Below are 14,387 nucleotides of genomic sequence, written 5' to 3'. Positions count from 1 at the left end.
ACTTCTTAACAGGGAGCCAGCTCTTCTCAGGCCCTTGGAGATCAGAATCAAAAGAGGGGGACACAGCAAAGTCCTTCGCCTCTCCTTGGCAGCAAAGCAAAACAGCAAGCAGGCAGTCTTCTCCTCTTCAGTCCTTTTCATCTTTCTCCTTGGCAGAGCTTTCTTCTTAGTTCCAAAGTGATCTAAAGTTTAGGTGTCTGGGGTCCTCTTCTTATACCCCTCCAAGTCTTTGTCTCTCTTTGTTCCAGTGGGGGGATTCCCCTGCTCAAACCAGTTCCTGGGTGTGCTCTGCTCTGGAGCACCTGGTTCCTTTCAGAGTGAGGGGCAGGGTCGTTAGACGCTCAGCAGGAGGTGGAGCCTTCTTTGTGCCAGCAGAGGCAGAGTCCTCAGCCTGGCCAGCAGGGGGTGGAGCCAGCTTTGGGCTGGCAGGGGCAGTCCTATTCAAACCCAGGGACTACTCCTCCCACCCATCTAAAGCAGATCTCCCTATTCACCCTGCTGCTGACTCATCCAGGCTCCTGGAGCCACCTAGCCCATCACATGACACCAATCAGCCAACCAGCACACAGGCACACAGGAAGGTTAAACAGGAGAATAGCTACTTTCTAAAAAGTGCTATTCTCACACAGTGAATTTAAAAACCATCTTGCTAAAAAGATGAATAATTAAATTCTAAACACAAAGATACCAAACTTGGATTTTCAATCTTGCCCTTATGGGAAGGTAGGCATGTAAACAGCCTCCCCCATTCTATCCTATGGGCAAGATAGCCTCTCAGCAGTGAAAAACGAAAATGGCTGTAATTCACTACCAGGGCATGTTACACACCTCAGTACATGCCCTACCTTTCAGATACACTGCGCCCAGCCCAGGGGGGGTACCTAGGGCCACCATAGGGATGCCTGACATGTACAGAAAGGGAAGGATAAGGCCTGGTCAGTGGGTGCACTGGCCAGGTTCGACATGGCAGTCCTGGACTGCACATAGGCACTGCAAGCAGGCCTAAGACATCATTTTAGGGCTACTCCTGTGGGTGGCACAATCAGTGCTGCAGCCCACTAGTAGCATTTGAATCACCAGCCCTGGCACAGTCAGTGCACTTTACTAGGGGCTGACAGGTGAAACAAATATACCAATCATGGATAACCAATCAATATAACAATTTATACAGAGAGCATATGCACTTTAGCACTGATCAGCAGTGGTAAAGTGCCCAGAGTCCTATTGCCAACAACCACGGGTCAGAAAAAATAAAGGAGGAAGAAGCAAAAAGTTTGGGGATAACCCTGCAAAAAGGGCCGTTTCCAACACGTGTTATGCCACCTGTCAATGCAGACCAAGCTCCTGCCCAGTCGCAACCGGCATGACTCGCCTGTGGGGGGGACAGGGGGCACGCATTGGGAAGTTTAATAAAAAACGTACCTTCGCGGGCCTGGTCCCGCGTCATCGGTCCCGCGTCGTCCTCTGGAAAAGGAAGCAGGCAACCTCCCTCCCCTAAGCCAATCACAACACTGCAATGGTAGCATTGTGATTGGTTGGGACGCCGACCTCACAGGCGTCTACAGGGAGGCCATTTTCTACATGTAGGCTGCATGCAGCCTACATGGAGAAAAGGGAGAGTGCGCATGACTGATTTGGTTGACCCAAGCGGGCCGACCAAACAGTCAGTGCCCACAACAGTGGACAAGCCACTCCTCCCCTGCCCTAGAGCAGGCCCGCCCCCAAACAAACCCTTCTGCTTTCTTGCCGTGAGAGAGGCAGAAACATAAAATGGTATTTACAATACCAATTTATATTTCTGCTTCTCACAATGCGAGAAAGCAGTGGGTCAACGCTCCTCTGGAATGTTGGTGGATCTGTTTTCAGCAGTTACAATACCATACTACACTTCCTGTCCTTTATTTCACTCTTGCTGTCAGCATTTGTCACTGTTTTCCTATTTTTCACTTCCTCTCTCCCTCCCTCGTTTCTGCCTCTTCCTCTTGCTTTGGGTCAAAGTCAGATTATGACAAATGCATCCTGGTTATCAAAAAACGAAGGCTGGTGCCCTCCACCTTCAACCAGTGGTACATAATAAACACTGGGAATGTTTGTGCCTGGGGCACCTGAGTACTACATGGATGAAATGTACCGACTTGATATATAGACTGTATCAAATAAATGTTACTATCGGATTTTCACTGCAATTTGTATACAGTTTACATTCTATATACACTGCTTCTATGCCTTGATGTAGTCGCCAAGTTGTAAAACGTGTAATGTAATGATACTTCGAAGCACGTGCATACACACCAGGTGTGGTCGTAAAGTAGGTCGTACCAGCGATCCCTTTATTGTAAAACCATTTCCATGGACACATCTTTGCTGTGGGTGTACCAGCGCCGCGCTGTTTTGACAGCCAGAGGTGGCCACAGAAGTGAGCCTGTGTTCTGATCCTCGTGAAAAAGATTGCTCTCTACTTCTCACTTTGCATTTCCCTTCCTGATTGGCTTCGGCGGGGGGTGGGCGTGGCCTAGAGGCAAAGCGTGCATCCTAAGTCTTCACTGACGCTCAGTGCTTCTTCTGAGTTTGGGGGGAAGTAAAGATTCCGGGTTCCGTCAGTGGTGCGCGAGCGAGGAGCGCACGAGGGGCTCGGGCGGTGTTTGCTGTCGTGGGTACTCCAACAGCTATGTTCAAGTCGGTACTTCGCAAAGGGACCGCACTTTTCCCACACAATGTTCCTTTCGGCTCTGCAGGTGGTCAGGCGTGATCGGCCACACAGGTTTCCCGGGGGAGACGCTTAGCTGCTGCTCCAGCCGCCACCCCAGCTCCACGGGCCGCGCTGTGGACTATGAAGCACCATGGTGTGGTGTGACCGCGGGATCCAGATGCTGCTTACCACCGTGGGGGCCTTCGCCGCCTTCAGTCTCATGACCATAGCCATAGGCACAGACTACTGGCTCTACACCCGGGCGCACATCTGCAATGGGACCAACATCACCCTGGACGACATGCCCAAGAAGACCAAAGGGGACCTGACCCACTCGGGGCTCTGGCGGATCTGCTGCATAGAAGGTAAGGTAGGCTGCTGCGTGCCCGAGGGGTCGGGCTGTGCAGCGGGCTGGGCGCTTTACCTCATCCAGATGGGCAAGTGCCACCCGGGTGGGCGCTTTACTTTCTGCAGATGGGCAAGTGGAAACTATTTCATCCAGACGGGCTTGTGCCAGTAGGGTGGGCACTTTATCCTCACGGGTAGGTGCCGAGGGTATGGGCACTTTACTTCATCCACAGGGGCTTGTGTCAGCGGAGTGGGCACTTTACTTCATCCAGATGGGCCAGCGGGTGAGTACTTTACTTCATCCACATGGGCCAGTGCCAGCCGGATAAGTCAGTGAAAATGGCATGAGCACTGTACTTTTCCAGATGTGTCATTTGCCACGGTTTGAGAACATTGTTTCACTAGAAAAGTAGCTGTCTAAACAACTTATTTGCTGCAGATAGACTTATACAGCAGGTCTATTTTTTGCCCAGAGGTTCCAGATCGGACACGACATGTCCAAGTGTCACAGAGATCTCGTTTTGAATCTTATCTTCCTTATTGCCCACATTTAAGCTCCTTTGGGCCACCATCAGTCGCAGAGCTGAAGTGGTGTGCCCAGACTGCTTGCTTCTGGTCGGTTTCAGCTTCTCCTTACGGCGGTGACTGGTTAATGGTGTCGGCCTGCGCAGAAAGGCGAGGGCGGAGGAGGGAATAAGTGAGAGAGAGGTGGGCACAGGATGAGGCATGGAGGGGTGCAGCGTTGGGCCCTGGTCATTCTTTGCGCCCATGGTCACCAGGGCGCAGGTGCGTTGTCTGGAGATGTGGAGACCAGTGAAGGGCCGCTTGCCTGATTTAACTACAGAGTGTGTTGCCGGTCCACGGACACTCTCCATACTGGCGCCTCAGGGCGCTAGCCTCGAGGAGCTCATGAGGATGACAGTGGTCGAGTTTTCACTGTGCGGCTGCCAGTAAGCTCCTGTCTGGGGTTTTAGACAACTCGTTGACTCTGTGGTGACTTAGTGAACAAGGGCGAGAGCAGATGCGAAGTGTCCGCCAGTGATCCAAAGCCTGGCCGGATCTGACCCGCGCCGGCACCAACAGCCTGCCAGAGGCAGTGGCACTGAGAGTGTGAGCGCGAGACAGCTTGCTTCGGGGCCATAGAGGAGGACGACGCGGGGTACGCGAGGTGCGTGTGATGGGCAGGGGGCGGGGCTGCACAGGGTTATGGGCGCAGAGGAGCATGAAAGTGATACCTGGAGATGCTGATGACTGCGGGTGGTTGGTTGGCCCATAAAGATCCTTCCGTTTGAGGCAGGAGTCGCCCGTACGGCCTCAGCACGGCTCCTGGGTGCAGCCAGGAGTGGATGTCTTTCCGTAGCACGGGCTTGAAAATCCCTGTACACCTTAGACCGGTTGCAACGAGAAGCTGCCTGGGGCTCAGGGTGGGAAGTGGTGCGCTCAGCAGGTGGTCGCAAGTTTACATCAGTTGCAGTCATTCGGGGACAGGAGCTGCTGTGTGTTGGTTGGTGCTGCAGACTCCCGCGCTCTGGTAGAAGTGCCCGTCTTTCCAGCGGGTGGCTTCTTTCGCTCCGAGCATTTATTGTGCTTTCTGCAGGTTGGCGCCTCCTCCTGCTCTCCTGGAGTCGGTCGTGTTTTCGGCCAGCCGTGCATTGGAAGTGTATTGAGTGCATTTCCGAAATGCATCATGCGTTGGGGTCAGGGTTATACTTCTGACCGTAGGTCAGCCCCTAAGCTCTGCACGCCTACCAGTCGCGTCACTAAGTATCGGGCATGTTTTGTGGAGTGTTAAGCAGCGGATCGCGGCTGTTGCATGTGTTGCTGTGATTTGTGGCGGGATGGGAGTCGCTCACGCCCACCTACGGTTGCCTCCTGTAGCTATTGATGTTCTGTTTGACAGACCCCGGAGAAGTGTCAGCAAGCCTCCCCGGTCCTCGGAGCAGAGCACCGGTCTGAACTGGCCTGAGTCAGACAGACCTTTACCTCCGAATCACCGCGAGATTGCTCTCAGGTGGCGCCCCTTTACTTTGTATTTGATGTTGTTGTTGCTAGGCAACCAGCATCTCTGAGATCGCCATGGGAACCTGACAGTGTATTACACATAGCCCCGCCAGGCCAGAGTCTGAACCTCTGCTCGAGGAACCGGAAGATGCTTCTCCTTCAGCTAATGAATCTTTTATCTTTAGTGGTTGACTCGTTTTCAGGCACCGTCCCTCTCACGCTAGTTTGATTTTTTTTATTGCTCACATTTTACAAATACTAACAACTTTCTACGAGTGCAAATAGGGAAGAAATAGGGGAAACGCATGATGGAGCGTGTCCACACCGATACAACAGTCTGAATTGAATCTGGCGCTGGTATTATTTCAGAATCAGGGCACTGAAAATCATGAAATTGATTTGAAAAATGTAAATTCACAACTGCTAAGTGATGCGAGTTCCCGCCACATCCCACTTCCAGCTCCACCTGTGAAGATGTTATTCAGAGGAAAGCATAAGTGTGTGCCAGTATGAGCCACGCTGAGTGTGTGCTCGAATTAGTGGGTGCTAGTGTGCCTGTAGTCTACGCGTATGCGTTTGTGCCTGTTTGGACATTAGTTGTAGTATGCACGTCGATGTGCGCTTGTCTGATATTTTGCTTGTTTTTCTGCCCTTGGATGTGTCTCTTGGTTCGTCCCAGCTTGTGCGGAAGCCTGTCAGTCGGTTTTGTTAATCATTGTATACCTGTCTGCCTACGTTAGTCTTCTGTGCGTGATTGTGTATGCACTATGCATCTTTAAGAATTGGTGTTAATTTAACTGCGCGTTTCTGTGGTCGCGTGTGAGTCACTGTGCATGTTTATTGTGTGTGCATTATTAGCCCATTTGTCTTGAGCAACATCACAAAACAAGCAGGCGTTTAGCACCTGTGTGACAGTGCAGTCTGCAGAGAAATCTCAGAAGACACAAACAGGCTCTGTCTTTCATGAAGAAGCTAGTCGTTTGCTAATGCCCCAGGATGTTCTGATTTCCTCTGAAATGTGTCTTTTTATATTTGCCGTCATTTCCATTTCTCCACAACATAGACTTGGTAGATGAATCCCACAGCCGTATTCTCATCCAGCGATCCCCGTGGTTGGTGAATTCGTGAAATGGTGGGCTCCTTTGAAGAGTGTTGTTTTCGTTCCTTTCCGAGGGTGCTCGTGCAGCCCGCAGTCAGCTGCGCCTTGGGCTGCAGACCAGGCTGCGCTGTCCAGCCCCAGGTGCTGAAGCTGCCTTGGGGTTGCGCGGGGTCCTCCGAGGACAGGCCAGGGCAAGGCTCAGAGGCGAGCTCTCGTCATTCCCCCGACGGCTGTTTATGCCTTCGAATTGGGCTGTTTTATCCTTTCTGCACCGCTGCACTCGGCGTCTCAGCTTCAGTCAGGCGTGCTGCGCGAGCGCGGCGAACACACATGAAGCTTGGATTTCACATGTTATGGCTAATTTCACAGGACAGCCTCATTCCTGCAATAATGCGTGGAAGTAGGGGGCACTCTTACATAATGAACTGTAAATGCCACAGCATACTGCATACATATTTATATACTTGCCTTGGCACAGCGCGGGAGGAGTGCAGGACCTCCGCCTCTGTCAGGGTCTGAGCTGAGCCTTCTCCATATGCACAGGTCCGTTATCCCTGTGCAATGAGGGCTGGGTGCAGGTGTTGAGCGCCCATATGCACACACCCCGCCCTGCAGTCTTGCACACTGAGGGTTGACTGCAGCCCGCACCCAGCCACAGTATGGGCACTCGGCTGATACATGACCTTTAGCTCTGGGCAGCATCGGTTGAGCGCAGGGCCTGACCTTTCAACAAACTGGGCACGAGTGGACCCACGTCTCATCCCCACAACCAAAATAGTGCCTTGCATCTGCGTCAATTCCCTCAGTACAGCAGCAGAATGTCAATAGTGGTGCCACACATAATGTAAATGTTGAGCTGATCTGTGATGTCAAGAGTGAGGTCATCGGTGAGTCATCTGTGATGGGATCAGTGACATCTTGTGTGAGGTCTCGTGCAGTGTACCGTGGATAGTTATGGTTCGCTTATTTGAACATAACTGGCACATTTCAGTGGTTTGTAGATTTGTCTTGTAAACGTGACTGGAGTTTTTATTTGTACACACCTTTCTGTTTTATGAGAAATATACATTCTAAATACATTCTCATACTCATTGTCAACGTTGCCAATGCAATATTCAGATATTGTAGCTGTGTTCTCATCTTTGTGGCTTGTAGAATGGTTTGTACTTCACAAGTCATAAGCTGTTGCAGAAAAACACTTTATCTGTGTCTTATTTCTAATACCTGTAAACATATTACCTGTTTTACACCAACACTCAGACTATATAAACAACATTTGTAAACTCATGTGTTTTTTCCCACAAATGACATTGCCATTGCGTGCCTCTTGTTCTGTCAATCCTTGTGTTTTATTTGGGAGAGGCATGAGCAATGGAGAGATGTTGGTAGTAAAACTGAATGATTGGTGGTCGCTCAGCAATGTTGTGGGGGAAGAGTAACCACACAAGGGTGATTGTTAGAAATGGGATTTCTGGTTGGCTAAGGCGTGCGCCAAAGCCAGGCAGAGACCCCCACTCTAGTCAGGGCAAGGAAGTTACACGCCAAAGATAACCCCTGCTCACCCCCTTGGTAGCTTGGCACGAGCAGTCAGGCTTATCCTGGAGGCAATGTGTAAAGCATTTGTGCACGCACACAGCAACAACATCCCAGGCACACCACTAAAGGAACTCCACACAAGGTTATATATAAAAATAGCCTTTGTATTATCATAACACATTAGAATAGTAAGCACATATTATACACTGTGCCAACTTGCACTGGGCAATATTTACAAGGGATTATTTACACCTGATAGGGCAAACTGGACCACTGTCAGTACCATCACAAAGTGAACTTAGTAAATCTAGAGCTTATCATAAACATAGAACACAACCAGTAACTACTGGTAATCACTGTACTTAGCATCGGCCTTCATAACTTCATTATGCACAGCATCACATCAGGCGCGAATTACATTCTGCGCCAACCTCACCATCATAAACACCTGAGGCAATCATCTCACAAGTCTAAACGCATTAGACCCTGACCTCCTAAGTATAACTACATTAGGAAATAAATCTCACTAGCATAAACCATAATATGCGAACCAACCTCATAATCATAAAACACATTTAGAGGTATCAACACAGGGTGCATAAAACGTACTACACACTGTACATTTCCTAGCACCACAATCACATTAGGGCCTGGCGCCCTACACCTTCTAGTCCCCCTGGCCAACTGGCCATCTCACAAAGGGGGCTCAAATGCCCTATGTCCACAGAGTCAGGACGCGCTGCCAATGCAGCGAAAGTCAAGGGTGCGCCACTGCGCAACCCTAAACGTAGCAGCTATCCCACTACTTGATGGGCAGCTGGGAAAGTATGGGGCAAAGGAGTGCATCTCACTCCTTACTCAAAACATGCCCCCCAAGGAACTGTGCGCCTAAACGGTGCAGCTGCCCACTACTTGCTGGGCAGCTGGAAATAGGGAAATGAGGCATGGGCTCTCAATGGCCCTTGAAACCCATTATGCCCCCTTTGTTGGAGCCACGCACGGGCTCTAGAAATGATGGGGCCAAAACGTTGGAGCCACACGGGGCTCTAGGAATAATGATACCCCATGAACAATAAAGCATGGGCCCCTCTGGGCCTGGGTAAACAATTATGGCCAGGGTAGAGCCACACACAGGCTCTTTAAACAATTAATGCCACCAAGAGTTGGGGCGGCCCGCTGCCATTCGGGGCCGCGCTGGATAATGACACTGCTCCTAGTGTCTGGACAGTTAGGGAGGTGCAGGCCCCTCGGGCCCCTTCAGCAAATTCGCCCCCTCGTTGGAGCGGAGTAGCGCTCAAAACAAATATGCCCTAAAAAGAACTGGCCCCCACATCGGAGCCACATGGGGCTCTTAACCAAAACAGGCCCCTGTTGGAGCGGCCCGCTGCCAGATGGGGCCGCTCTGACAGTGCCCCACGGGCACCACAATACCCAAGTGACGTCGCCCCCACGGAGCCCTACTCAGTGGCTCTGGTCGGGGGAGGCTCTCTCTTTGCGTGTGCTCCTCTTCGCCCGGTTCCCCTCCTGGGACCGGGACTTCACCGTGGAGCCTGGAGGCTCCTCACTTCTCTCTTCACCCGGGCCCCCTCCTGGGAGTCGGGACTTCGCAGGACTTCTCCTCCGACACCGGGGCTCCCAACCGCTCACGGGAGCCCCGCGAGGCATTCTCTGTCTCTCTCCGGTCTCCTCAGCAGTGCGGGCGGGGCTCTCTCCACTCACGGGAGCCCCGCTCTCCCGCCGACCATGGCTTCCTCGGGACTTCCCTTCAGGCCTCACGAGGCCACGCCCACGTCCCAACAAGGGTTGCCTGACTTCCGGGTCGCATTTGCAGCGGCCCGGCAACGTTTCAAAAGCGGCTCGGGCCATGGCGGTGATTCTTCTTTATCAGCAAAATGAGGGGTGGCTCCCTCGCAACCAAAATCACCACGCAGGGTGGGCACCTGCATACTCACATAATGGGAAAGTCGCGGGGTGGGCACCCGCGCAATTAAAACAAACTCGGAAGGCCACAATCGCGGGGTGGGCACCTGCTAATCCCAGCAATTTCGGGGGAATCCCTATACTGGGGATTCCCTCAGGGCAACATGCAGCTCAACGCTTTCAAGCTTCAGGGCTCCTTTTGGAGCCAAATCTCAGCGCTCCCAGGGCGCAAAAAGGCAGCATCAAGCCTTGGCAAAGTAAAAGGAAAATCAAAAGGGTCCAAGAAGTCCTGGCGGTATCAGGGGGGCAATGTAGGGCCCAGGGGCCAGCACACAGGGCCCTCCAGCAGGGAGGCAGCCCCCATGGCGGTCCCTCCTGGGCCCCACCAGCAGCAAGCCCCCCCCTTCCCTGTCAGGATCCAAAAGCAGAACAACTTCATGAGGTCACAGCCCCTATATTTATACAACATTTCCCTTTGTGACACAGCACAGGGCTTGGGGAGAAACCAGATGCAACTGGTTTGGGGGAGCTTTGGAGCACTTTGTTGTGCTCAGTTCCTCTCTCCATTGTCAGGTGGGGCTAGGTGCAATGCACCACAGGGGGTGGACCCAGCATTGTGGAGGGAAGGCACAACCCTATTCAGGTCCCAGGTGCAACTCCTCCCTCCCATCTACATGCAGATCTCTCCATTCACCACCAGGCAGACTCACCCTGGCTCCTGTAATTCCCCAGCCCTCTCAGCTCCTGTCAATCACAAGGCAAACATGCACTCCATATCAGGCAGGCAGACACACAGTACACAGAAATGCCAAATTTCTAAAAGGTCCACTTCTCCACTAGTCACAATAAGTCTGCGTACACCATTGTGCAGCATTTATTCTCACGAGTTCGCACATACTAAACTCGACCCTGCACTCCACGCACATCAGGAATTACCATGGACACACATATCCGCCATGCATTCCTGTGGGAGGGCAGGCCAATCTCACCACACGCCCTCAGAGAGCGCACGCACTTTACACTGGGCCACAGTGCTAAAGTGCGCAGAGGCCAAAAATCACTACCAATATGTCAGAGCTTAAGGCAAAAAGTTCAGGGGTGAACCTGCCAGAAGGGCCAAGTCCAACAGTGATGCTACCATGAATCATTGTTGTGAGCTACTAGGACATAACAAAGTTAGGGAGAGCTTCAGAAAAGGGGGAGGGCGTGTGAATAATCTGGGTGGCAGATATATGAGACATCATCTCTCCACGGTATGTGCAGTAAGGCTGTTGCAAGCTTCATGTTTGAATGAAAAGGGCTGAGGCCCGAGATTACAAAGCTCATTGCAGAGAATGACCACTCATTTTGGAATCACTGGAATCTCACATGTCCTGCCACTTTGCGTTTTGCCATATAAACCAGCTTAGATAGATATTTTAGGCGTGCCCGCTTCAATATTGCCCAGGAGGGTATAGTTATAGAAGCAGACTATACTCCTGCTGGATCCATTCACAACACACTTCATATACACACTTCACATTGTTACTGCAGGTATAAACAAGCATTTGCAATGCAAAAGGTCTCGCATTGATGAGAGTTTGAGCAATCGGCATTGTAAATGACAATGACTTTTATTTATGTGTTGTTTTAAAAAACAGATAAATAAAAGGCATGATCATTTACAATGCCAATAGATTAAACTCTCTCAAATGTGAGACCTAACGCATTGTGTTCAGCGTTAGGAATGAGGGTGTCCTGCCGTTTCTGAAAATAGTGCTCGAAGGCTGTAATTAAATCCTACTGAGTAACAACACACGTAAGAGGGGGTGTTACAAAATGAGACAAGGCGATACTAAGGAGGGAATACTAAGCCTACAGACCAATGAAAAGCCACAGTTCACAATGGAAAATGATACAAACCAATGAAAAATAAGGGTGGAGAGTGGGCGGGGCTTCAAGTCCATACCTCTATACAGCATGCCTCGCAGAGCAGCGCATGCGCTGCCCAGGCTCGCCCCAAAAAGGAGCACCTTGACCTAGACTGAGGATACAGATACACATGGGTTGCTCAACTGTGCATATACTACACTTACATTTTTATTTTTCAGTTTAGATTATTCAGATATGTAAAAACAATACACCGAATTAGTGACAAGTGGCCGAATTGTTAATACAGTGCATTCAAAGCATTCTTAAAAGAGTGAAATATTAGCATCACTATATATCAGCTCACCAGGCCAAATGTACCCGACTGAGCCATTGGCCTAACCTACATGCTTTTTAGATAATTTCAATTAAAAAACTTGTAAAATGATTCTTTTCGGATGAAGGTGTTGTGCCCTAGTATCAATCCATACAGCAATTAAACGTATACTGAATGGACGGGCGTGTGCACACACACACCCACAAACACACACACACACACGTGCACACACACACATGCACGCACACACACACACATACACACACACATGCATACACACACACGCGCACACACACGCACACACACAGACACATGCACACACACAAGCGCACACACAGGCACACACAAAGACACACACATGCACACACACACACACACGCACACACACACAGGCACACACACGCACACACCCTCTCTCTCTCTCTCTCCCTCTCCCCTCTCTCTCTCCCCACATGGTAGCCTAGCAGTCCAGGCACACACAACCACACACAGACACTCAGCGTCCCCAAGCCCCTCAACACACCATGGTGGTCCAGCAGTCCACAGACAGTGAGGGTATTCTACCTTTTCATATTCAGCACAGACCCTTCCCATTTAGCAACATTACTGATGGTCTATCCTGGTCCAGCCACAGCTGTTTGTTGCTGAAACCAAGGCTTGGGAAAGCCCATTAACACTTGGCAGCGCACACACTGCTTTAAATTATGACATTTCTCTGTCAGGATGTTGTTACTTAATCGAGAAATGTCACATATCCAGTGAGTTTTGAGTCATTCCATTGCACAAATGGTGTTACATTTTTGGCACTGGCATCTGGGGGAAGCAAGCGACTGTGATCGAAAGAGGACAACGCAGCGCACTTATCCAAAACCTAAACCCTTGCACTGTTCGCCCCGTTGCTGTGTTTTTCACTCACAGAGTGTAAGATGGCAGGTGTACAGAGAAGCTTACTTTTCCACTGCTAGGTAAATGGATATTTTCTTTATGGACCCAATATGATATTTAATAGAACAGTTTGTAGATTAGAGTTTTTTTCTGATTAACGTCGACCATTCCTACAAGCCATGTCTTAGTGTCAGTTTCACTTGCGGTAATACGCTCCCACGGTGAATGTAAGGGACTGTACTCCGCATTTAGAAAACATATAAGTGCATGTTCTAGGAACTATAATGAATCCATGAAGATTTACATCATTTGCCTATGGTACTTGAGGTGAGGAGGCCTACCTTGGTCCAAGCCGTGCTCAAGACAAATGTTGGCCACTTCGGATTAGAGGAATGACCGGATGGAGCAACGCCCTGGACGTGGCCCGTCTATCTTTATTTCCTTAAAGAAAAAACCAACAACACCCTGCCCAATAAGGAAGAGCTCCTGTAAGACAATATTAGCATAAATGAGCGCCCGGAGGCGTGTTGTTTGCCTCCTACACCGCAATTACAAATCAACACAGAACAAGAAGGTGATAATATATTTGGCAGTCTGCACCTAAGGGATCGTCTACAAATCTGTTCCACTGAAAACTGCAGCCAGAAAGAGATGGTGCTCTCTGCCACCGCTTCTCTGGTGAACTGTTTATGACCTTTAATAAAGTGCGGGCATTTTACCTACACTCATTTTCTTTCACCACCGAAATGGGAACACACATGTAAAGTGATCACTACAGCAGGCTGCATAACTGACATGTAGATTATCAAACTGTCCAGGACGTTTTGACCCATGTTAGAGCTAAAATAGGCACAAATTGCATTTACATTCTGAAGGGAAATGCATTTTTTTTACCGTGAGTCAGTGCTGTATTATCTGTAACACTTTACTAATTAGGGAATATGAAATAAATTCTACCCGAGTCCGGCTAAACGCTACACAAAAGGCAGCGCGTCACCGGCTGCAGTCCCTGTCACTTCACCCTAGCCGCTGATATTTACACACCTCCCTTGGCCTGGTCTAACAGCTGTCAGCGGCACAGTCCAAAGTAAAGAGCTGCAACTCGCCTCCTGCTTTCCTAGAGCTATGAACAGACAACAGAGCAGTTCTAATTCCAGATCCTAGGCCAGGCCAGAACAATGAAGCCCCTCCCAGGGGGAGGTCTAGGCCATGTGCTGCAGAGGGGAGGTGGCTTCCTTGGAAGCTGAGAGGGCTGAGCTTGGAGAGGCCAGGGCTGATTTGGGAGGCAGGAGAGCAGTGCCTAATTTGAGCTGGTGTTTGCCGGTAGGGGCCACCAGCACTTATTATTCCGTTACATTATTTTACTGAGCACAAGATAGAGAAATTCACAAAGGTTCGGAAGTGCTGTCCTTTCATTCCTGTCCTACAATGGATATGGGTAATTGCCCTTTACGTGCATCATCTTAAATTCCCAATTAACCCTGTGGTGAGATACTGATTCCAGCTGGTATCTCTGCGAGTTAAACTTCCTGCAATGGGGAATAAACGGGATTTTTTACACAGGTTTTCCCCGATTCAGGCTACTTAAGCACTGTTATTTACAAGCTACTCCAGACAGGTGGTAAATGCCAGTAGGGGGTGGTGTGTGTAAATGAGTCACAGATCGGAAAGATGGTGGAAGATAAAGACGGTGAAACCACCACACAGGGTGAAAGTAGGAACCT

General features: G+C 50.2%; 1 protein-coding gene across 1 annotated transcript in view; it reads left to right on the top strand.

The window, feature by feature from the left end:
• Nucleotides 1-2,732: 2,732 nt before the first annotated feature.
• The window catches only part of CACNG4 (calcium voltage-gated channel auxiliary subunit gamma 4), a 539,024-nt gene continuing 527,369 nt past the window's right edge, over nt 2,733-14,387 (top strand). The window contains exon 1 of the mRNA XM_085614416.1: nt 2,733-3,054. Within this exon, the coding sequence (XP_085470542.1) occupies nt 2,841-3,054 (214 nt within the window). The 5' untranslated portion in view covers nt 2,733-2,840. The remainder of the gene's footprint in view (nt 3,055-14,387) is intronic.

This window comes from Triturus cristatus, chromosome 7 (genome assembly GCF_964204655.1).
Source record: "Triturus cristatus chromosome 7, aTriCri1.1, whole genome shotgun sequence".
NCBI classification, from domain to species: domain Eukaryota; kingdom Metazoa; phylum Chordata; class Amphibia; order Caudata; family Salamandridae; genus Triturus; species Triturus cristatus.
The sequence above is the reverse complement of the archived record's forward strand: the minus strand, read 5'-3'. Positions and strand labels throughout refer to the sequence as shown.